Below are 26,081 nucleotides of genomic sequence, written 5' to 3' on the forward strand. Positions count from 1 at the left end.
CGGCCCGAACTTGCCCTCCGGCTCGCCCCGGGGGGGAATCCGCGCCGTGAATCGCGGCCCCGCGGGGCGGGAGCGGCCGAGCGCGTCGGGAGTGCGCGCGTCCTCCCCCGCAGCCCCGGAGCCTCGGCGGCTGCTTAACAGCTGTTGAATGCGGGTGGTAAACTTCGCAGGGTGAACGTGGAACAGCCTGCGGGTTTCTCTTGCTCCCCGATGTACACGCCCATTTTTCTTTCCCTTTTAATTTTTCTCTATAACCCCAGTGTCTCATCCAATATGCTGATAAGTCGTTGTTTTCTCTTCTCTTCCCTGGCGTGTAGCCTCAGTAAAGATGAGATTTTTTTTTCTGCTTTACTAGTAGTGCCTACAAGAGTGCTTTAAAAATGTGAGTGAAATTAAGAATCCCCGAGAAAAACTAATGGAATTTGTTCCTCGTTGACCAGAGGAATAAATTTTTAAATGGAGCCCATTTGGGGTTTTTAAAATGTTATTTTTAGATGATTTAATGTTTTGCTTTTTTTCTCTTTTAATGGGCATTCTGCATCTAGATATATAGGCATTTGTTCTTAGCAACGCCGTAGGTTTGAAACCGCTGTTAAGGAGGCAACAGGTACAGCTGCAGGGCAGGTAGAAGGGGAACTCACAGGTCAGACGCTTGGGAGGTAAAGTCTGAAACTCAGTTTTCCCGCTTAGCAGCTGCCTCGTGGCAACTGGGGGGTCAGGTAATATAGCTTGAAGGCATCCGACAGTTCAGAAGGTCTTGTATGAAATGTGTGTTACTAAAAATACAGGGTGGAGTATGTAGCTCAGTGGTAGAGTGTCAGTTTCAGCATGCATGCATAAAACATACTGTATATGTTTACAGTGCTGAATTTGATGTTTATGTATGCTTTCTATTTTGACGTTAAAAGTAATGCTTTCATATATACAGTATAGTGTATTTAACAGTTTTGTTCTTTTAGCTCATCTCCACGTGGTAAGAATCCCTGACTTTAAAAACAGTTTAGGAGTATCATGAGCCTATTTGCAATACTTTTAAATGAAATAAAATACAAATTAGAAAACCTAACACTTAGAAATGCTATAACTTTGTTTCAATGTAACCTGTTTCACATTATTAACCATGTTTTATAGGAAGTTCACCACCCATACTTTGCCTCTCATGTTAATGAATTTTTAATAGTAGGTGGATTTTCATCTTTATATTAACCACCTAGACACAACGGAAATACTAAATAGATGTTTTAGAAGTCACTTCAGAAAGGAGTGTTAAAATGGAATACAGAATTTTGTACAAGTTATTCATTTTTCTTACCATATGGTAAAGTTTTAGGATTTCAAAGCAAGTTATTGCCATATGGTTAAGTATTGCCTAGGTGAGTTTTGCTATATGAGTTTTTAAATAATTGCTGTCTGGTCTCAAATTTAACGTAATTATAGAACTACAGTATTTGTACTAGAAAACAAGTTGATGTTTTTGTAGAACTGTTCAGCATTTTATGTTAAGTATATAGAGGAAATGTCAGTGGATTTACTCTGAAATCAGCAAAGAAATAAAATACTGTATAACTACCCAAAATGAAGAAGCATTGTAGATATACTGTAGCTGTAAAAGCATAGATTCTGAGGCAGAGGGATTTATGTTCAAATTAGGGTATCTCCGAAGGTAAGTTTCTTTATCTGTAAAGTGGGGCTCACTGGGTCACTGAGAGAATTACAGTTAACTAATTTATACGGTGCTTAGTTCAGTGCTTGGCTTACAGGAGTGTAGCTGGTAGTATTCCTTGGAAAACCGTCAAACCTGGAAAATAGATGGCAGCATTTTTGTGAGATAAAGATTAGTCATTAGCAGATGAAGAGATGATATATACTGAGAAGACTGGTAAAGAAGTAATCCGTTTGGAGGAAATGTCAGTTTGATGTGTGGAAACTTTGTATGATCAAAAATTGCTCATGAACTTTGAAATCCTGGAGTTTTATAGTCAGTATCAGCCCCCATAATATAAACATACTTAATGGCTTCGTAGTTGAATGATCAAAAAAAATGAGGATGCTTGAAAAGTTTTGTGAAAGTGATACGGAGGAGGACTCTAGAATTGAGTTCCTGAGAGGGCTGTTTCCTTTGAGAAGGCAGCAGCTTTCCAAGTAGGGGTTCAAGACTATCAGTCGTTCGTGCCTTACAGGTTATATTTACTATACAATCATCTTGGAGCGTTTGTATTGTCTTGTTTTTGAGCATGGTTTGCCTTAATGTCAACATTTACTTGCCTTTTCTTTTTTTAAGAACTTCATTTTGTATAAGCTGGTGGAGAAGTGGAATTTGGTGTTTGGGAATTGGCTTTATCTTTCAGGAGTTCAGTCCATGCAGTAGTAATCACACCTTCCTCTAACAAATGTGAAATAGTTAACCTCTAAATACAGAAACAAGAAAAGACAGCAAGCCCCAACAGGCAGCCACTCAATTAAAGAAATACAATATTTATGACTTTGTATAAAATGTAGAACTGGATAGTTCATTCGTTCGAGGTAACTACTTCAGATGGATCTGAATAAATCTTATTTTTTTCTTATAAATGGAGAGTTATGGTATGTCCAAAACTGTCACAAACATTTTTTAGTGCAGTATATCTGTAGTGTATTTATAGTTCAAGCAAATTTATCTTACCGTCAACTAATTGCAATATTAGTTTAACTAAAGCAGCAGTGGTGAGGTATGAATGAAGATTAAGAAGCTTAGGGACCAGGGTTCTAGCTCGGTGGCACAAGTGTCTGCGTGGCAAGCACACGATCCTGAGTTGGAGTCCCAGTACCAAAAAAGAAAAAAAAGAAGCTTGGAAATGGCTAGCAGAATGATTTCTGGTTTAATTTTTCTATACATTTTTTGGGGGATGTGTACTTTGTATTTTTTCTCTCATTCCCGTTAGTAGCACATGTTAAACTAACTAGAGGCCACCTTTTAATTTTATTTGGAATCTTAGCATAAAAGGATAATCTAAATTTTGTTGCTTTTAGAATTTGATACTGAATTTTTCTTTGAAGAATTTCATGTCCAGCTGTGGTAACGGTGGCCTCATACTGCAGACTAGAAACAAGGATGGGAGAGGAGTGTGTGTTTATATGAAGTCTAAACAAAGATGTAAAACTGAATGAAACTCACTAATCAGTCAGTTTATTAAAAATCACATAAAAGTTGTGTCGCCCTAAAAACTTACGCTATCATTCTCTTGTAATGAATCCTTGTGAGTGGCCCAGACTTTAATACGGTAGCTTTACTGGCCTTTTCTATTCAAGTTATCTTCTTATCTACCCTTCACACTAGAGGTCGTGTCCAGAACATTTTTTAAGTCATGTAGGCCTGGTTTATTTCCAGATTTTGAACTCTAGGCTAGCAGAGATAGCATGTTGTTCACCTCCTCATTCTTGCTCATTTCAGTTCTCTAACTATTCCAGGCTTTTATGGTACCTTGGCCCCTTTCCTTTCCTCCAGTGTGTCAGCCCTCTCATTGCTTTGTTCTTTTACCATAGACTTTACTTTCTGTAGTCTCCCCACTTTATCTATGGCAGTATGCTGCAAAACCCCAGTGAATACCTGAAATCATGAATAATACCACTTCTTTATATACTGTGTTTTCCTCCACAACCATACCTTTAATAAAGTTTAATAAGTTAGGCACAGTAAGAGATGGACAGTAATGACTAATAACAATATGCTGCAACAGTGATAATATACTGTAATAAAAGTAATATGAACATGGTCTTTCTCTTCGAATATCTTGTTATACTATACTCTCCCTCCTTCTGACAGTATGAGATAATGCAAGGTGAATGATAGTGTAAGGGTTACATGAACATAAGTTGCACCTCCACAGTTGATCTGATAACCAGAACAGCTACTAATGGGCCAGTAGCAAATACAGCATGGATACCCTGGGCAAAGGTGGTTTAAGTCCAGGGGTAGACTGGCAGATAGCACAAGATTTCATCAAGCTTCTGAGAACACATAATTTAAAATTTTTGTTTATTTCTGGAATTTTCCATTTAATATTTTTAAACTGCTCTTGGCCAGGTTGCTGAAATCACAAGAGGTGAAATTATAGATAAGAGGAGTACTACAGTTTCTGCCTTTTTGTGCCTCTCAAATCACAGATGGTATGGGGGAGGCTGGGGATTTAGCTCAGCGGCACAGTGCCTGCCTGGCAAGCGCAAGGTCGTGAGTTCAATTCCCATTACCGGGAAAAAAAACAAACCAAAAGAAAATCACAGATCGGTAATAGTTACCAGAAAAAGTCATATATCTGTGCTGCTGGATAATATTACAAGTCAGGTTTCTAACCTCAGGAATTAATAATGTCCAGTAATGTTTAGAGTTTCCTAGCCAGCTCCTTTCTGTAGAGGAATTACATAACTAGTCCCCATTCAGTCCTAATTATGCTTAACTTGTGACATTGCCCCCCCAACACACACACACAGGGAAAGTGAGTTTAGCATATGTAGATTCCTTTGGTTTCCTGCCTTTTGAACTTAAATCTCTTACTGTCTCATCACCTGCACATTGAACATTTCTAATGCCAAACTCCAAATTACTCAAATCCAGAACTTTTTGAACACTGATGTGATGCCACAAGTAGAAAATTCCACATGTACCTCATATGAAAGGTTATAGTAAAAACACAAGACACATTAAAAATATTACAAATTATCTTCAGGCTATGTGTCTAAGTGACATATGAAACAAATGAATTTTATGTTTAGAGTTGAGTCCCATCCCCAAGAAATCCCATTATGTATATGTGGATATTCCAACAACCGTAAAATCTTTGAAATACCAAGTGTCTCTGATGCCAGGGATTTCAGATACGAGAGACACAACCTGTATGAACTTCTTCCCAGTCCAAGGGGACGCATTCCAGAGGACTAAGCCTTACCATCTCATCTCTGCCAAAGCTTCCCAGCCATTATCCTTTCGTCCTGTGTGTTTCCATTTCTCCCTTTTCCCCAGCACCTTCACTCTTGCCCATACACAATCTCTGCCTTTCTTATAAAAAATAAATAAATCTTCACCTAGCATCTACTAGTACTGTTTTGTCTATCTTACATTCTTCAGTCAGCTGCATCTGGTTGCTTCTCTCAGTACTTTGTTGGAATTGCTCAAACCATGGGTACTGGTGACTTAAGGAATCCAGCCTGTTGCACTCTCCTGACACATCTGGTTTGAAACTCTGACTTTATTAACATGCAGCTCTCTAAAATGTTTCCCGCTTGTCTTTTGGGATACCAGCCAGTCCTCATTCCCTTTTTGCCTCTCTGACCATTTCTTAGGTTGGGGAACTGTATTCGTCAGCTTTGTGTTACCCTAACAAATACCTAAGATGATCAGTTTATAGAGAAAAGGTTCACTGTAGCTCACAGTTGTGGAGGTTTCAGTCTGTTTTCAGAGGATCCCATTGCTTTTGGTCCTTTGACAAAGCAGCACATAATGGCACAGAATACATGGTGGATCAAAAAGTACTCACCTCATGGCAGGGAAGTGAAAGAGATCAGATTTTCACCGTCCCTGTAGAGGCCACAGCCCCACTGACCAGAAGACCTCCCAGTAACGCCACCAGTTGGGAACCAAGCCCTTAGTTCTAGGCTTAGGTTTTATCTGCCTGCTGCTCTTTCCACCTATGTGTCTCACGGAAATACCAGTTTATCCAAAACTCAGTTTCTTCTGCTGAAAACTTGCTGTTCTTATATTCCATATTTTTAATAACAGTGTTACTTTTCATGTGCTCAAGCTGTGACCATCGGTCAATAATCTTCAACTCTTTTTCTTGCTTACCAAGCCTTACAATGCCTCCAAAGTGCTTTTTTATCCCACTACCACCACCTTAGTTTACGCCTTAATTGTCTTTTATCGGGTCTCTTGCAAATTCTTTGGCTTGTATGCTTACTCTAATTGGTATTTTATCTTGTATTCCTTAGTATTGATCAGTTGCCTCCTTTGTGCCCAACCCAGTGCTAGCTAGCACTGTACATAAGTAGCAAGCAGGAACAAGCGTATTCCCAGCAGCTCTAGAGTTTACTTTGTAATGGGTAAGACAGGAATTAGTAAAACTGTAGCAGAGTATGTGTTCCGAAGGAAAGGGGTGCAGTTCTCTGAAGTAATCAGACAAAGGAAATGCGCTGATCTAGGAAGTCAGGGAATGCTTCCTTAACGTGATTGAACTGAGGTCTAATGAGAGATTTTCCAGCAGTGCATCGACTCTGTGGTAGGAGGAGCTACAGGGGGCCAGGGAGTAGGTAGTCAGAGATAAGGCTATGGAGGCCTGAAGGTGGAGTCAGGCCACAGTTTTGTAGGCTACATGATCCTAGAATGATAGGCATCTAATGACAGATTTTAATCAGATAGGGTGGGGGATGAAGTGACAGGATCATTTTGGTTACAGGGTGGAAACCATGTAGGCTACAAGTAGCAATCTTTTCAAAAGGCATAAGCAAACATCCCTTTCCTTAGTCCTTCAGTCGTGCTAAAGTAAAATCTAAACTACTTAATTCAAACTCGAGGTGCTTCTACCACTCAACCTTTCTAGGCTTTTCTACCATCCCTCCCTGATGCTATGCCTGGCCTTGTATTTACTGCACTGTATCTTGTTTCTTTACCTCTACTACCCTCCTCACCTTCTGAGCCTAGGGAGTGTTTTCCACAGGACACAGCTCCAACACTTTCTCCTTTAAGAAGCCTTCATAGGACGGGCTTGTTCCCCACCCAGGGGGGGAAAAATGAACTTCATGATTTATCGCGGATACTCACAGTGAGCAGTGTTGACACTGATTTTACAGTATTAGAACTTGCTTGCCTGTCTTCCAGAGACAGTTGAAGTCCTTGTCATCAGGTATTATTTCATTCATCATTGCTTTAGCCTTTCTTGTCCAGCATTGTGCCCATTGTGCCTGTAATGTTTAGTAAGCATTTAATTTTTCTGTTCTGACTGCTTTTACCAATAGTCAAGTCAATTGAATGATTATTGATCACTAAACTATGCCAAGGGTTTGGGAGATTAACACATTAGGCCCTGCACTTGATCTGTTTTTATCGTGCTAATGGTGCTTCCCCCTTTTTTATGGACACCTAAAATTTTTCTGGATGGGATCTTTATTTTCATTGTATAGCCCTAGAGTAGACAAACATTATTTTTGGAATCTTAGTTAGGGATGAGTTACATAATCTGGTCTGAATTTGCAGAAGGATACTCAGGTGAATTACCGTAATTCCCAGGCTCAACTCTGGTGTGCCTGTCAGTGTGTCTAGGAGCTAGGCTGTCCTTGGTTCTTAGACTTCGGAACAGAACTGGTTTTATCCCCTGGTCTGCTCTTCTAAGGAGGGTGAGAAATTGACTCCTATCTTTTTTTCTTCTTTCTTTCTTTCTAGATAACAGCAAAAGCTTCTATCATTTTTGTTACTCTTCAATACAATGTTACCCTCTCTGCATCAGGTAAGTAATTTTCATTAAGAATTTTCTGTTTAATTAGAAGTTCAGTTGCACAAAGTTGGAAATAGTCATTATAACAATGCATTAATGCATTAATCTTAATTAATACATTAATCTTACCTACGACTAGACTGAACATTTTGATTTGTACATCAAAAATCTAGGTGTTTTTGCTTGACTGTATTTTTGCAAGCGGACTTAAAATTCTATCAGAGAACTTTTTATTTGCCTTCTCTGCCTTCCTATATTTTTAAGAAAAAATTAGATATTTTAAATGTGTTTAGTGTCATTGTTCATTCAAGGCTTCTATAGACACTGTTCAGGCTCAGTTTTTATGGACCTCTAACTTACATTTAGACCTTGAATGACAATTCTTTTAAGCTTATTTTCATTTTTTGTTGTGTTCTACCTTTATCAGTTACATTGACTTGAGAGAATATCAGTATACTCTAGAAATTATAAACTACACTTTTATTTTTTACTTCAAAAAGTTTTATTTCTAAATTATGTTATGGGAAAATCAAGTTGTTATGGGAAATTGATTGCGGTTAGGTACAGTACCATAATTAACTAGCATAAGGGAGGAATGGGATATTTGGTTAATAAAATAGAGACCTATTCAGGCAGTAAACCAGCTCTGAGGTTTTTCTATTTAGAATGTAAGATCGGATGTACAACATTAAGGGAGTTTTTGTTCAGTTACATATAGTTTTTGTGGACAGTTGATTTAGTAACTTACATATCAGGTTACTGAGAACTACAGTGTTTAGAAATTGGAATATGCCATGGAAGAATATAAAGCTTACCTAATGGTCCCATAGCATTAAGTTTGAGAACAAGTACCAGAAATTCACAGGTATTTAAGATTTACTTTGAAAAATTAAAGTAATAGCAAAGATTTAAAGACAATTTAGTCCAGACCCAATTGCACATACCTATAATCTCCATACTTTGGGAAGCTAAAGTAGGATTGCAAGTACAATTGGGAATTTAGCAAACAATAAAAGATAAAAAGGAACGGGATTGCAGCTCAGTTGTAGAATGCCCCTGGGTTTGATCTCCAGTGTCAGAATAAATAAATAAAAATAAAAAGTTTAAGTAGTAGTTGCTTCTGTCTGTACCTATAAACCAAAACTAAATCAAAGGTCAAATCAGTTTCTCTCTTAGAATTGTAAGAGTCCAGTTTGAGGGAGAGATGGAAAGTTTTGAAAGTTCTTTTTTTTGGTCTTTTTTTTTTGAGACAGGGTCTCACTGTGCAGTTCAGGCTGGCCTTGAGCTCACTTTGTAGCCCAGGCTGGTCTTGAACTTGCAACGATCCTTCTGCCTCAGCCTCCCAACTGCAGGGATTACAGGTGTGCGCCACCATGCCCGGCTATTTTGAAAGTTCTTTTAGAAAAACAGGCGAATAGGCCAAGTATACTTTATGAATATGAAATACTCACCTGGGACAATGTCAGTTTATTGAGTGCAGCCTTCCCTCCCTTGTTTACTGGTCTTTGATAGTTGTTACTAACATGTGTCAACTCTTTGTAAGTAATTCCTGAAGCTATGGGTTGTGAAAGTCTTTCAGGTTTTGAAAAGTCTTTCAGCTTTCATTGCCCCCTAAGACTCAAGATATTGAAGAGCAAATTACCTATGAGTTTTCTATAAAAGTTTACTAGGTTAGCATTCTCTTGTTTGTTTCCATAATTGTGTTGTACTAGTGCTGTTCTTATAATCTTACATATATTTTTTGTGTATGTGTGTTCTTTTTGGCCTTCAGAAGAACAAGCTACAGAATCAGCATCCCTTTATTACTATGGTATCAAAGATTTGGCTACAGTTTTCTTCTACATGCTAGTGGCGATAATTATTCATGCCATAATTCAAGAGTATGTGTTGGATGTAAGTATGCAGTCTTAGAAATCTGTACTTTATAAAGCACTAATTCTCCATTCTATGACAGTCATATATTAAGCATATTTTATAATTTATTCTTTATTACTAATAGATGTTTTTACTTTTTAGAAAATTAACAGGCGAATGCACTTCTCCAAAACGAAACACAGCAAGTTTAATGAATCTGGTCAGCTTAGTGCTTTCTACCTTTTTGCTTGTGTTTGGGGAACATTCATTCTAATCTCTGTAAGTATATCCCTCTTAGTGTTGTTCTCCTTTCACATAGAAAATTATGAACTCTGCTAAAGGACTAGGGTAAATTACAAGTTCACTGATAAATTTCTCTTTCAGTTTTTAACAGCAGTCTAAGCTCTTCATGGTTTCAGAAAACCTTACACATTTTTAGTCACTATAGATGTTATTTTTATGCCTTGTGGTCATTTTCAGGTATCTACATTAGCAAAAACTATGTTGATGATGCTGTTACTGGGTTACACTATAAAGTTTTTAGTTGTCTCCTCCTTTAATAGTGCAGTTGTTTTCTACACAACATAAAATAATTTTGAGAATAATGAAATCAGAACCTCTGATATATCACTGAGGAGAGGGAAGGTAGTATCAACTTTGATATTTGTAATAACCCCTCAAATTTATATTGTATCCCATAGTTTATATACTTTTAAAGTAGTTGAATACATAATTTTTTTTTAACCATGTTAGACCTACACAACTGACACTAAATTTTCTAGGATACAACTCTTAATATTGGAGATAGATTAAAATTTAACTTTCCAATTCAGTGCTCACTGTATTTTTGGTCGGCTGTTTTAATGATACGTCATAGATACATGTAAACTTTATGTATAAACTCTGATTTATAATGTGGATGCTGGGGATGGGGATTTAGCTCAGCGGCACAGTGCCTGCCTGGCAAGTGTAAGGTCGTGAGTTCAATTCCTGGTATCAGAAGAAAAACAAAAACAAAACAAAACAAAACAAAAAATGTAGATGCAGTGGAACATGCCTGTAATTCCAGATACAAAGCTAAGGCAGGATGGCTGAGAGTGCAAGCCTAGCTTGCAGAGTATAGCATGAGAATCTCTCCTGTAAATTTTTTTAAAAACAAAAGAATTCTGTGGGAAAACTGAAGACAGTGTGGGAGAATGTACTGCAGTGCTAAACCTGCTTCCCAGGGGAAGAGGGTCTGTCTTTGCAGACACAAATGGTACTGGATGTCAAGCAACCCAGAAGGTTGGACACTTAAGAAGGCATGCAGATATGCTAAGTAGGTTGAAGAGGAGTATAAACACCAAAACACAACTAAACCCAAGGATACATCACAGGGAGGCCACACTTAGGATCTCCATAGTAGTGACACTTTCTCTAATCTTTAACCCACAAAACAAAACCAATAGAAACATAAGACAACAAAGCAACAAAATGTCCCCTAAAGCTTCTATTTCCCCAAAAGCTGGTCTCACAGACACTAAATTAGGTGAAGCTACAAGAAAAAAACTCAAAAACCACATGGTCAAAATGTTTGAAGAAATAAAAGAAGAAACATATAAGCAAATGCATAAGATGTTCCAAGAGGATTTAGCTAAACAGATAAAGTATTTTTACCAAAATGTTTGACATGTTTAAAGAAGAAAAAACAATAAACTAATTGAGTTAAGCAAGACAATATTGGCTGGGCGTGGTGGCGCACACCTGTAATCCTAGCACTTGGGCGACTGAGGCAGGAGGATCGTTGGAAGTTCAAGACAAGCCTGGGCTACAAAGTGAGCTCAAGGGCAGCCTGAACTGCATAGTGAGATCCTGTCTCAAAAAGACACACACACACACACACACACACACACACACACACAAGGTAAGACAATATTAAAACATGAATAAGCACTTCAGAAAAGTAGTATGAAAAGAAAGCAGAGATTAATAATACAAAAAACGGAAAGCATGGGTAGCAGACTTGAGCAATGTAAGGAAGGAGTGTTAGAAATAGAACACAAGGTGGATATAATAGATCATAAACTCAGTGTTTATACCGTAAAAACAACAAGACACCATGTAAGTTGGATCCAACAGCTGCCAGATGATTGTAGGAATAAAGAAATTAGAAGATGACTCAAAGGTATAAAAAATTTATTCACTGAAATCATAATGGAAAATTTTCTAAATCTTGGGGAAGAATTCAGTATTCAAGAGGCATATGGAACTTTAAATAGCAATGACCAGAAAAGAACCTCTCCATGACGCATCATAATGGAAATTCCAGAAATTCAGCAAAAGGAGAGAATACTAAAAGCTATTAGAGAAAAAGAGCAAGTAAACTATAAAAGCAAACCCATCAGAATAATTGGATTTCTCTGCACAAATCTTAAAGGCCATGAGAGCCTGAAGTGAAGTTTTTCAAGCCTTAAAAGACCGTAATTGTCAACACAGGCTTTTATAGCCTGCAAAATTAGCCTGCAAAATTGATGGAGGAATAATAGAATCCTTGATAGAGACAAGGAGGCCAGCAGCAGCAAAGAGCCCAAAGGAAAGTATACATCTGACTTGGAGAGTACTTAAATAAAAGAAAAAAATAAGATATCAGCACTAGAAAGATGATGCAGTAACAAGTCAATAAACTCCTTAATGTTAATAGTCTCGACTCCCCAATCAAAAGACACCGACTGGCAGAGTGGATAAAAATCTTAAAATGTAATAAAAAAATTGCTCACAGGACACACACCTCATCCAAAAGGAAATAAATAGACTGAAAGTAAAAGCATGGAAAACAGTATTCCATTCAGCTGGATAGACAGGCACCAATACGGTGACAGTAGACAGGGGCTTCAATACTGCCCTCTCACCGTTAGGTCAGCCAGACAAAATCAGCAAGAAACATCAGAGTTACACACAACAAATGAACTGAACAGCTGTGTATGGTGTTTCATCCAACAGCAACAGACTACACATTTGTTTCTCAACAGCACATGGAACTTTTCCAAGGTAGACCATATCTTAGGCCATTAAGTGTGCTTAAGTAAATACAGAACTGACATACTGTAACCCACTGCATTCTATTGAATCATACTGGAATGAAGCTAGAAATCAACAGCGAAAGAAGCCACAGAAATGATACAAACATAGGGATTTTAATGTGTTACGGAATTATTGGTAGATGACAGAAATCAGGAAAGAAGTAGTTTCTAGAATCAAATGACAATGGAAGCATAACATACCGAAACCTATGGGACACTGAAAGCAGTTGTGAGAGGGAAGGTTATAGCTGTAATGCACACATAAAGAGAATAGAAGGGGGCTGGGGATTTAGCTCAACGGCAAAGCGCCTGCCTGGCAAGCGCAAGGTCGTGAGTTCGGTTTCCGGTACCGGAGAAAAACCAAAAAAAAAAAAAAAAAAAAAGAGAATAGAAGGGTCACAAATAAATAACCTAGTGAACATCTTAAGGATCTAGAAAGAACAGTGTAAATAGAAGGAAAGAAATTGTAAGGATTAGAGGAGAAATGAATGGAATTGAGACAATGATACAAAGAATCAGTGAATCAGAGTTGATTCTTTGAAAGGATGGGAAGTGCATAGGGAATTTGGAAGGGAAGCAGGATGGTAAAAAGGATCACCATGCTGTATGAATATGCACCCGTTCGCCCACAGTGAATGTATTACTGTGTATCACAGCAGTATACTAATAACAATTAGAAAAAAAAAACTCTGGCAAAATATTCTTGTTAAAGATAACTCACTAGGGTTTTACTTTTTTACATAATGATTGCCACTAAACACAGTTACCTAAGAAAAATTTGGGTAGTGTTTTATGGTCATAATCCCATAAAATTTTGGCAGTAGTGTGATCCTTTATCTCCTGTCAGACGCTTTATTTTTTCTTGAAACCCTTCTCTGATTACCCTAGAGAAAACTTCATTTCTCATAGTTGTTCTTTCTGTTACATACCATTAATATTGACTGCTTATGTTTGTTTGTGTATATGTAGTTTTGACTCTACTGGATTGAAAAATAATTGAAAGTCAGAAACTAGTTTTTACTTGACTTAGTGTTTTTCACATTGATTTTTACTTGGCTGAAATAAGCAATTCAAACTATTGAAAATAACAGCTTTAAAAGGCTTAAATGGGCTGTTTGGAATCTGCTGTGGGGAATTGTAAATCTTTGCGTGATACTCATAGGCTAATAATCATGTCTTCTTTCTTAGGAAAACTACATCTCAGACCCAACCATCTTGTGGAGGGCTTATCCCCATAACCTCATGACGTAAGTCATTTTTAACCGGCCTTTATTTTTTTTATTTTATTTTTTTTTTTGGTACCAGGAATCAAACTCATGACTTTGCACTTGCCAGGCAGGCGCTGTACCAGTGAGCTATATCCCTGGCCCAGCCTTTCTTAATATTACTGTGGTCCTATTACAAGTAAGCAGAGCTCATTCTCGTTACCCTCCTTAGAAGGGGAAACAGTGCATAAAATAGGTACAAGTGTTAAGTCTTGGCAGTATCACTGCCACAAGAAAACTCTTGCTGTGTGCTTTATATAGCCTTTCAGCATCTTCATTAGCCTCAGACACACGACTTCAGCAATAATCTTAATTTTGGTATGCTGCACCTTTCTTCTCCTTATGGGTCCATCTCCATGCCTTTACTCCTTTCTACCCCCAGTCTCTCCTCATTTTTATTCCCTTCTATAAACTGAGGGGTTATGGTTTTTTAAAATTTTTGTAGTCCCCACATTTCTACACAGTGCCTCCAGGAACTCAGTGGTTACAAGGTGTTTCTAACTTACTCATTTTTCAAGCCTTGCCCTAATACAGTTACTGTATCAGTTTTTCTGGCTACATTAGTCCATCACATCAGTCTTTTTCATCCCCAAAACTGTCACTTTGGTTTTTATTTTCTGTAGTATCTGTATATTGTCTTGCTGGTTGTGTAATCACGATTTATGTAAGTCTTTATATTGTGTCCACGCCCACCAAGACTCTGTGTGCCTTGATAGTGGTATGGACTATCTCATTTTCATTATATAACCTTTGCTATATAGACGTAAGGTGCTTGTCACCGAGCTAGTACTCACTAAATACATTGTAACGTGAGAACTATAGAAAGAGGTATGAAGGAAAGGAGGGAATAATACGGCCATACTACATATCTTTAAGTCTAGCAGTAATATCCACTCCACTGAGTCATTCTCTGATTTTCACAAATTATATTAATTCAGTGAACTTTTACAGAATAGGGTCACAGACATCATACTAATGTGGGACTCTAACTTCCACTCCCCAAATTATTTCAAATAGGCTTTGCATATTCTGTTTTAGACTTCAGGAGGAGAGGGGAAGGGAGAGCCAAGAGGCCTCAGGAAAACTATCGAACTATAACGTAAAGGAGACTTGATTCTGCACTAATGCAGGATATATCTCCTAGGAGCCGTCGTGTGCCTCATTCTTTGTAGTTCTGGCTCTGCCTCTGGTTAAGTGCCTTTCCATGCTCCAGTTAGGTAAAATTACTGTATTTTCCTGTGGGGGAAATGAAATTGAGATTATCACATTTTCGGGCAGTTGTTAATCTAGGTTCTTTCACTTTCGTGTCAGTCTTTTCGCCTTGTTCCCCTTTTGACGAGCCTGATAGGTAGGTGGGTTGATCGTGTTCCTTGTGCTTTCAGTAGCCAGCGGGACCTGCTAAACCAATATTAATTAACACAAAGGGGATTCTGGCTCCCCCGTCTGATTTGCATGGCAACGGCCTCCTGCAGCTGTCCGAGCCTGTTCGTGCGGGGAACTGACTGACTGCGGGAGTGTCCCAAGGCAGTAGGGGAAATGGCTGCTGAAGAAGTGCTTAAAGATACAGAGTATTGTACAAAATGGTAACCCAGAGAGCGGCTTAGAGTTCCTGATTGCCATATTTGTTTACCTTATTCTTTCAAAATACTGTGCTTTAAAAGATATTTTTTGCTTTCTTGTACAGATTTCAAATGAAGTTTTTCTACATATCACAGTTGGCTTACTGGTTTCATGCTTTCCCTGAACTCTACTTCCAGAAAACCAAAAAAGTAAGCTGGGGTTTCATAGTTTTAAAAATTGTCTTTTTTCTCTCTCTCTTTTTGAAAAGTTGTTCTAAAATTAAGTATTTTCTTAAGTCTTTGCCCTTACTCAACTCTCCCCTGTCATTCTCCCATCTCCCCCCTTTCCACAAAGACTAAAATCAGTTCCTTAAGACAAACTTCAGTCATTATTTTGACTTAGGGATCTTTTACATTTGACACATTAATTGTTCATTTTTAAATTATATTAGTAATTTAAAATTTAAGCAAATTTCTAAATGTGATATTAGTCATCTTACTGATATTCTTAGCGATTTGTTTCACAAGAAAGACAAAAAAGATTAGTCAGATTAGTCTATAGCTATTAGTTCTGTGTGTGAGGCCCAAAGAAAACTTTAGTATTGAGAAAAACCAAGTAAACCGCGGTTAAATATTCACCAGGGAAGCCTTTCCTGAAATGGGTGGAGCATTCCCTTTTTAGCCTGTGGGAAAGATATTTGTTTAAACAAGCAGGCTGCTAGGGCACTGCCGGAACTCCTTTCTTGCTTTTACCCTCAGTGCTTCTGAAGTCAGGTTCCCGGGTATCACACAAGTCAACTTCATTTCCTTTAATTAGCCCCCCATACTGGCTCGTTACTGCGTGCATGTGAAGCAAAGCAGCACGCCTGTGCTCTGGAGATCTCTGCCGCAGCACCTCTTCCCTGCTCTCTTCTTCTGTTCCCTTCCCAGGCTTTACTCATACGGTATTCACCGTAATCCTGCAACATCGATTCTTTTTTTCTATAATGCCTTTTCCCGCTGATACATTACGCACTTTTATTTCCTTTCTTTGGGGAGGTTTTTTTTTTTTTAATCTCCATATATGATATGTAATGTGAGATTTACGTCAAAATAATACCTGGGGACCGTAAGTAAGTGGGTAGGGATATAGATGAAAGGAATTTGGCTATGTGTTAGTAACTATCAAGACACGGTTATGGATGATACGGGGACTCATTCCCTGTCAGGGTGTGTAAGAGTGTGTATGTTTGTGTGTATACATTTACACACATACACTGTTCTACATTTAAAATGTTTTTTTCTTTACCCCTCCCCTTATTTCAAGAAGACTCCCTCAGTAGAATTATGACAGTAACTAGTGTATCTGTCTGTCCTCCCCAAAGCCACTTCTTTTTATGTGTGCTGCAGATTACTGATTTGTGGTGTAAACCCTTGTTTTGCCTGTGTCTTATGTGGTATGTATCCGTCATTAATGTCTGCTGGATTAGGGAACAGCACCAAAGTGGAATCCATGTACCGTGGCATACAAGTTCTTTTGATGGTGGTGTTTTTTACAAAGTAAAATGTTTTTCCATTTGACTTGATTGTGAGGATTAGGATTTAAGGTCTTCATTTATTTTTAAACATTTGACCTCAAACTGCCCTAAGATAAAATTATTAGGCCCCCATCTCCAGGAGCCCTCCTGTACTTAGTAAACTCCTAATGTGGATCATAGGTATTCGAGAGCTGTACTGACCAAATGGTGGTAGCCACGAGCATGCCTAAGTTAAATTTAAAAACACAGTTCCATCTCTGCCATACTAGCCACTTTCAAATACCCATTGGCTGTAGTACCTACCGTTTCTGAGGGAAGAGATATACAAATATTCCTGCAATTATAGAAAGTTCTGTTAGACATTTGTTTCTTGATGTCTTAATAGGATGGCTCAAATACTTGAAATTTCCTTTAGTTATTTGGATACCATTGCGCATGTCTGGGTTTCGTTCCTAATCCATGTCCATGTTTTGCTCATTGGCCATGATAAGAGGGACATTTCAAAATAATTGTTCACTTTAGTTCCTAAAGTTTCTTTCTTCTCTGTTCCTGCCTGATGGCATTTCTCCAGAAGTGCAATCTGATTTTTATGGAATAATTTGCATAACTTAGAACCTAACTGAAACTATTTTTAACACCTACATGTGACAGTTGAAAGTAACTGTTTCAAGTAATTAACATAATTTGAAAGTAACAGCTGCATATGTGTTAAACAGTTTCTTAAAATTTACTCTATGAAAGTTATTTTTGGAAGAACTCCTTACTGGAAGAAATTAGTACAGTGATTGTTTTGATCCAATCTTACAGACAAATGAAGAAAGAAAACACTATTAGTAGCAGTTCAAGAGGTGTGTTAGTAGCAAATAAGTTAGTTTCTTCTATGGGGAAAATTTAAATTATATATAACGTGGGGCTGGGGGTTTAGCTCAGCAACACAGTGCCTGCCTGGCAAGCTCAAGGTCGTGAGTTCTATTCCCGGTATCAGGAAAAAATAATAATAATAATATATACTGTGTACATGTTAAGACAAACAGTTCTGTTTTACTCATGAGAAGACTTGAAGTACATTTCTTAGCTAGGAATGGTGACATATAATACCCATAATCCCTGCTACTTGGGAAGCTGACATACGTTGATCACTTGAGGCCAGGAGTTCAAGGCCAGCTGGGGCAACATAGAGATCTCGTCTCAAAAAAAAGTATTTCGAGGCAGGAGGGTTGTTGCGAGTTCGAGACCAGCTTGGGCTACAAAGTGAGCTCAAGGCCAGCCTGAACTGCATAGCGAGACCCTGTCTCAAAAAGACAAAAAAAAAAAAAAAGTGTTTCTCAGCTAATTTAACATACAAATTTTGGGGGTAAACTTAAGTTTTACTTTCATTATACCTACCTGCATACATAATTGACTTGATTGTACATAATTGTATATCAAGGAGTATTAAATTAGAAATGGATTTTTTCCATTGTTCATGAAAGTTATGCCCACACTTTTCATATGTAACTTTGAATCTTTCCCTTATGTTTGAGCATTTATGTGATAGTTTGTTTTTTAGTATAATATTGCCAAGAAATATATTTGCTTATAAAAATAGAAATTACCAACATATGGGGTACCCTTTTTAGTGAAAAATGTTAGAATGTTACTTATGGTTTTAGAGTTGATGATTTAAATGTGTTATACTTTGTCTCACTAGTGTGAGAAATTGAACAGGTAAATATGATCCAAAATGTACAAATAGATATTGTGAATTGGGAAGAAACTATTCAGAAGAAAAGACAAACTGTGATGGGGGAAAGAGGAAAGGAAGAAAGGGAAAAAGAAATATATTTATACACAAGGTAGTTTATAGCTAGTTTCTTTTAGTTCATTGAAAAGAACGGTTTGTGCTGATATTATTTGGACAAGATACCATGCCTGTATCCTTGTACTCTAAATAGCTACTACAAAGACAGCAATACACAATGTATTAATCATTGTAACTCTGCTACTAACCTGTTTTGAAACGGTTTTATTTTTTTCTCTTTAAATAAATGTATTATACTCATTAGATTTCCATGAAAAATGAGGTTATCCAAATTTTAAGTCATTCTGTGATCTTACCCTTCTGCAAGTTGCTTGAACGTTAGCATTAAGAACACATAAGAACTTGAGAGGTAGCACCTGCCTGTAATCAGTGCCTTCTGGGAGACTAAAGCAGGGTGATGAGATGCTCAGCCTAGACTGGGCAACTTAATGACTCCAGAAGACCTATCTCAAAGCAAAAAGGAAGGACTAGTGTTGCAGCTCAGTGTGAAGGCCCCGGGTTCACGCTCCTGTACCACACACAGATTGAAAAATTTTTTCTGATAACTCCTTTCCATTGTATATATTTTTCTAAGTATCAAAATATTAACAATCTTCAATAAATCTCAAACTGAGTTTCCTGGTAGAAAGAGTTAATTTATATAACAACAATACAGGATGACATAAAAATGTTTTCAGAAACAACATAGCTTCTTCTTAGCCACTTTTATGGCATCTGGACTGTAATTTCTGGAGCCGTGATAAGCCACTGTTGGGTGGCTTGCTGGCTCCCCAGTTGAAATCTGCAGTGTGTCCAGTGAATTGGTTTCAGGAGCTCTCTCTGCAAGGGCCAGGTTTTCCCAGCCTCCTTGGTTTTCTCACATTTGCCGCATCCCGTATACGTGTGCCCCGGTGACTGCAGTGCTAGGTGAGGTCTTTGGTTGGTCTCAGATGTGTGAGCACACACCAGTGGGGCTGAACCACCAAGGGACTAGAGAGTGCTGGGGCGTTTGGCCTGGAACAAGGATGCTCAACACTTACTTTCTAGGTAAAACTTACTTTAAAAATCATGGTGTACTACCTACTCTCTGTTTTCATATGAGAATGCCTTTTTCTAGGGTGTGTATTTTCCAGTTAGCACTATCCCTACCACTCCTTGTGGTAGGTTTTGAGTATACAAATATTTCTTTAGAGATACTGGTCAGTTTGTATAAAGCTGAAGGGACCGTTACGTAGGAAAATGTTTCTTGATAACTTCAGTCCCTTTGAAAGCTGTAGATGCTATTTTAAAAGCTTAGATATTTGATAATTGTAAGGTTAGAAGTTAGTGATGGGTTTTAGCGTCTGTCATTCTCAGCTACATCAACTGACTACCAAAAAGGAGGGTTAACATACAAAGTTGAGTCTGGGTGTAGGAAAGAAGTTGTAGGGTTGGGTTTTTTTTTAGCTGAAGTCAAGCACAGCCTTGACACTAGTCAAGTTGAGATTTAAAGACAAGAGATTAGACAAATGGAATGGTTTTTTAAAGTGAAATGCGTTTCTAATTTGTAATTTTTAGATTTTTCAGAGAGTAAAAAGGCAGTTTAGGTTCTTCGATAAATTACAGATGTGTATTTTTAAAGCTTGCTTAGGTTTCTTTAGAATGAATTTTTTTTTTTTTTTTTTTTTGATGGGGGAGCTGGGAGTTGAACTCAGGACCTTGCACTTGCCAGGAAGGTGCTTGTGCCACTGAGCTACATCCACAGTCCTAGAAATAATTTTTTAAAATCTCTCTAATAAGTAACAGATCTGTAAAATAGTTTTTATAGGATAATAGTTTTTGCATTGACTTATGCATATTTCTGGGTAATAAAGTGAGTTCAGTCAGTAGTTAAAAATTAAACCTTCCCTTATAAATATTGAGGATTCTCTTGGTCTGTTTTCTCATCAAAACTTTGAGGCATTAACACCTGAAGGAATATGGCAGTGATGATGCTTATACTTACTTACATGCTACCATCCTGTTGTAACATATTTATGTACTACTTACTAATACTTTTGACTATATACTTATTTTGTGCAATATTCATGGCATTTTAGTAAGATACATTAAAAAATTTAAAATTAAAATGTTAAAGTGTTCTGCTGTATACTGTCTAAATCATTTTGTACTATACCAGTAATAAACTGTACTTCAGAAAACACTGGTATTTCATATATAGGGACAGCTTTATATCCAAGCATAGTCAGTTGCATCAGTCACACCATAAGTGAGCTCTGCTGAGGTGGTGGTGACAGAAGAGAAAGGCTCCCTTGTGGTTAACTTCAGCATGTTATCTCAGTACCCTTTCTCCTCTTCCCTTCTGTGAGGAAGATATTTCATTGGAACTATGAAAATTACATGGAAAGGATCTTAAGACCACATATGTTTAGAAATACTTTTCCAGTTGGCAGAACCGTTATGAACTTGGTATCTTATCTTAGGAATTTTCCTGAGATTCTCAAAATACAGTACTGTTTGTAGTACTAGACAGACTATCTTATGTTCTAATACTTGATTCTTTGTACTGTTCTTACCAAAGAAGTGTTTTCAGTTTCAAAACTGGACCTGTAAAATCTACTCTTCCTCGGAATATTGGGAGAAGTAGTTCCCCCTGGGAATTACAGGGGAGAAATAGAGCAGCAGTGGAGTCCCGAAGCAGGGGACCGTGTAATGAGGTTCTGAGAAACATGCAGCATCAGCCCGCCACGCTCATCGTTCTAATTAGTCGGTGTACTACATGAGCAGTAACTAGGCTGATGTTGTGTTATAAATAAATAATGCGTATGAGGAAAATAGTCCAAACCAGGCAGAGCAGAAACAACAGAGGCGCTTCGTCAACAAGCACGTACTGAGTTTATTTATCCCTGTCAGTGTTTCGTGAACATTTTAACTGCAACCTGGGATGCAAAGCAAGATTTACCTCCTAATTCAGTGTGTGTGTATAAAACCTAGAATTTCATAATAAAATTTACTCTACCCACTGGCTTTTTAAAATTCTGTTTTCATACGTTAAATGATGCTAATGGGACTCCTAAATTGACTTCACAGTCCACTCATAGGTTTTGACTTAAGTTTTTTAAAAACTTTTGTTTTTGAGATAACCAGAATTACAAAATCAGCTAGAGACTATAGGAGAAAAAAGAAGCAAAAATTAAATCTGGATACTTGGGCTTACAGAGATACTGATGAGAAAAAATACGTAGTTAAATGGTACCGTAAATGAGAGAGTAGAATTTTAACCTCAAGTTTCAATGATTGTAATTGACAAGGAGGGGTTTAAAGCATAAGTTTAAAAATGTGACTATTAGGTAAATTACCGCACTGCTAATAAACGCAGCCATTTTAGTATTAGAAGAACATGAAATCCCCAGCATATAACTGTGATTAATGCTATTTTGACAATAATGACAATATTTTGTATCATTTAATTAATGTTTATTATAAAAAGAACTATATATCTTAGTTCTGAAAGGGATTTTGAGTTCATCGGTTTGATACAAACCCAAATATTCACATTTTACACATGAAATACCTGAAGCCAAGAAAAAAAGTTGAGAAAGCCTTATGGCGTGAGAGATTGGGGTGAGGTGAGAGAAGAATAGCCTTCAGTATCATACTTCCATTGTAGTGCAGTTTCACTCTACCAGCTGCTCTTAAAGAACAGAAACATTCTCGGGAGGCTGAGGCAGGAGGATCACAGCAAGTTCAAGGCCAGCCTGGACTATGTGGCGAGACCCTGACTCAAAAAACCAGAAATGTTGCATCAAATAAAGGGATGGTGAAGTGGCTCCGAGGTAGAACACTTCCCTAACGTGCACAGGGCCCTCAGTTCAGTCTTACTGCTGTTTAAAGAAAATGTGGAGACAGAGCTCGCTCACTGGTAGAGTGTTCATTGAGTCTGGGCAAGGTTCTTGGCTCAGTCTCCAGTACCACCAAAAAAAGTCTTTCACCGTGTTTTAATCTATATATATTTTTCTGTTTATAGGAAGATATTCCTCGTCAGCTTGTCTACATTGGTCTTTACCTCTTTCACATTGCTGGAGCTTATCTTTTGAAGTGAGTTGGGATTTTGCTTGGGCATATGAGTAGACAGGACAGATAGTATGCTAGTTTCATTGATAATTAATCTTTCCATTTGAAATGTGTTTTTTCAACAGCTTGAATCATCTAGGACTTGTTCTTCTGGTGCTGCATTATTTTGTTGAATTTCTTTTCCACATCTCTCGCCTGTTCTATTTTAGTGATGAAAAATATCAGAAAGGGTAAGTTACTAAGTCATTCTTTTTTGTGTGTGGTAGATTATGTAACAGTGCCTAGGCTACCAGGGTTAGTGCCCTTAATGTACTGCTTACTACTTTTTAAACTAGTAACAGCAGTAAGTGAAATGAAACTAATTAGTAATAGTCACACTTGGCTTTTTTTTTTTTATATATATATAAAAGGAAAACATTAACAGACAACCTTTTACAAAATAGCAAAAGAACAGTACAGACAATACAGAGTTACAAACAGAGTGATAGGAAATTAACATTGCACACTTGGCATTTTAATCTCAGTGAAGCCAGAGAGATTACTATGTTAGAACTTGAAATTTTCAAGGCTTTTAGGGTTTACTTTTTGCTTTTAACTTCTACTTTGTTTATTGCGTGTTTTTCTCTTGGGAAAAGGAATGATAGAGAAGTAAACTTTCAGAAGGAAATAAAAATAGAAAAGGAAGCCTTAGAAATTCTACAAGATTTTCATGGGAAAGTTGGACTCTAGTGAAACTGGAGAGGTATAAATTGTAGAGTGTAAAGTCTTTTTTTTTTTAAAGTAAAACTAGGACTCTGAGATGGGAATTCAGTGTTCTATTCTTTATAGCACAGTTTTTGTTTTGTCCAGCATTTTTCAAAATTATTCTGCATATTTCTGAGAAATTTTAGTATTATATAAAAAAGAAATAAACATGTACCAGCTCCCCATGATGAATATAACATTATGTACTGTAAACATGTGCTAATGAAAATATGTTTGAAAGAGAGATGAATTAAACAAAAAACTAAACGGATTTTTCTGCTTGATTTTTAGAACCTTAAGTAGGTTAATATGTGTTATTTTTCTCTTTTTTTTAATTGCAATATCTTAAGAGTATGATATGTTGTATTTCCCAGACATCTGCTTTTTTGCAGAAGAATAAGAAGTGTTTTCAAATGCATTTACTTGATTGGGATCTAATTTCTAATGAAATGTTTTCACGATTTGACTTAGCGACGTTTTTCTTACAGATTCTCTCTGTGGGCGGTTCTTTTTGTTTTGGGACGACTTCTGACTTTAATCCTCTCGGTCCTCACTGTTGGTTTTGGCCTTGCAAGAGCAGAGAACCAGAAGCTGGATTTCAGTACTGGAGACTTCAATGTGTTGGCTGTTAGGTGCGTCACTGTGCAATATGTGTTACCAGTGAGTCTGCAGTGCACCTGTTGCGGTTTTATTTCTAAATTGAATTACTAAACTGAAGCCTTCTAGTGTAAATTATTCGTGGAATGACCATTAACATAATCTTGTCAAGAGAATGAAAATTGTAGCACTGAATTATTGTCAAAGCAAAGTATAATACTTTCATTTAATGACAGTATTTTCTTGTACTGATTTTTTATTTCTCCATATTTTTCAGAATTGCTGTTCTGGCGTCCATTTGTATTACCCAGGCTTTCATGATGTGGAAGTTCATTAATTTCCAGCTTCGAAGGTGGAGGGAGCACTCTACTTTCCAGGCCCCGCCTGTAAAGAAGAAACTACCAGCGACTAAAAGTGGCAGGTCTTCTAGAAAAGGAACAGGTCTGTGTCCATTAAGCAGTGAGAAATTTACGGAAGTTAAAAACATTTTTAAAATTTTATTATGGGTCTTATTTTCAAACGTTATAAAGAAAACTGATTTTGGTCTTTAACAGATGAGGAAAAGTATTCTTCCTGTGTTGTATAGACAGGGGATCCTTTGAGTGACCCCTCAAATCCGTCAGCAAAGTTTTCCTTTCACAAGTTTTCCACGATTATTACTTTGAACCACAGTCGACCAATGTCTGTGGGCACTTGTAGTATGCAGCTAAGGAAGAGTGGTATTACCAAGGTTCTTGTTCACATTTTGTTGTTTTGTTTTGTTTTTATTGTTTATTGAGACAAAGTCTTGGCTGTGTATAGTTTAGGCTGGTGTTAAAGTCACTGTATAACCCAGGCTAGCCTTGAATTAATGGTAATCCTCCTGCCTCAGCCTCCCAAGTGCTGGGATTACAGGTGTGCACCACCATGACCAGCTTTGTTCACATTTTAAAAACTACAACCCCCTCCCATCTGCTTTTTAGTCCCAAGTGGAACAGTGTTTTTTATAACTTCCAATTACTTGATCCTGTGTCTCTGCGCCTGCATTTAGCTGTTCTCCTGGCTTTTGAATGAAAATACATTGACATTGCAGATAATATTTTCACTGTATATTTAGTGTTTTACTTGGAACTGTAACACAGAGAGTGCTAGTTTAAAAATATATCATCTCTGTTCTGCTTTTTGTAACTCTTGTTATCTGATAGTTTATGTCTTTCCCATTTGTACCGGTAGTTGTTAGCATGTTGTACATGATCCATTTCCATACAAAAAATTTTGCTGAGATACTGGATTGAATTACGGTGAATCTATAGATAGTTAGGGATGTTGAATATTTATTAAACAGTTTCATTGGGGGTCCCCAATAAAGTTCGCCCTTGAAAGTGTACATTTCATTCTTTTATACGTACATTCACCAAGTTGTGTGAACCATTAATTGCAGAAGATTTTTATCATACACAAAAAGAACCCTTCTGGCCCGTAGCGGTCTCTTTCTGTGCCCTTTGTCCTGGCAGCCACTAGTCTATTTTCTGTCTCTCTGGATTGGCTCCTTCTGGACAATTGATACAAATGGAGCAACACAGTATGTGGTCTTTTGTGACTGGCCTCCTTGCCTTAGCATATTTTTGAGGTTCATCTGTGTTACAGCATGGAGCAAGATTTCATTTCTTCCTATGACCAAATGTTTCACTGTGTGGATCTATCACGTTTTGTTTCTGCAAAGTGGCTGTACCACTTTGTAGTTTTTCAGGTTGACGCCCAGTTGCTCCTGTGCCATTTGTCCAAAAGACCAACCTTACTCTGAACTGTCTCAATAGCATTATAAGAAGTCATATGGTACAAGTTTAACTCTGCACTCTGAATTTGGTCCATTTCTTTGTATCTGTTCCTATACCAGTATCATACTAGCTTGATTTCTGTAGCTTTTAAGTTTTGAAATCAGAAAATGTGAGGCCTCCAGTTTTGTTGTTTTTCACACTGTATTTATTCAAAGTGTCTTCCATTTTCATAGGATTTTAGGGTCAGCTGGGGGTTGGTGTGGGCTGCCTTCAACCTTCAGATAGCCTCGGGAGAGTGTGAACATGAGCATCTTTGCATTTATTTTGGTCTTTCATTTCTTTCTGTTAAACTTCATAGTTACCACTCAGTAAATCTTGTACTTCTTTCATTAAATTTATTTCTAAATGCGTAATGCTTTTTGATGTTCTTGTAAAA

At 37.5% G+C, this 26,081-nt stretch overlaps 1 protein-coding gene across 1 annotated transcript in view; it reads left to right on the plus strand.

The window, feature by feature from the left end:
- Tram1 (translocation associated membrane protein 1) overlaps window positions 1–26,081 on the plus strand; it is a 43,053-nt gene that overhangs the window by 11,214 nt on the left and 5,758 nt on the right. Inside the window, 9 exon segments of the mRNA XM_005392105.2 lie at window positions 7,382–7,472; window positions 9,232–9,353; window positions 9,477–9,593; window positions 13,562–13,620; window positions 15,323–15,407; window positions 22,501–22,571; window positions 22,673–22,777; window positions 23,780–23,923; window positions 24,166–24,329. Of these exon segments, the coding sequence (XP_005392162.1) occupies window positions 7,382–7,472; window positions 9,232–9,353; window positions 9,477–9,593; window positions 13,562–13,620; window positions 15,323–15,407; window positions 22,501–22,571; window positions 22,673–22,777; window positions 23,780–23,923; window positions 24,166–24,329 (958 nt within the window).

This window comes from Chinchilla lanigera, unplaced genomic scaffold, assembly GCF_000276665.1.
Source record: "Chinchilla lanigera isolate Chin_1 unplaced genomic scaffold, ChiLan1.0 scaffold00043, whole genome shotgun sequence".
In the NCBI taxonomy this organism is placed as follows: domain Eukaryota; kingdom Metazoa; phylum Chordata; class Mammalia; order Rodentia; family Chinchillidae; genus Chinchilla; species Chinchilla lanigera.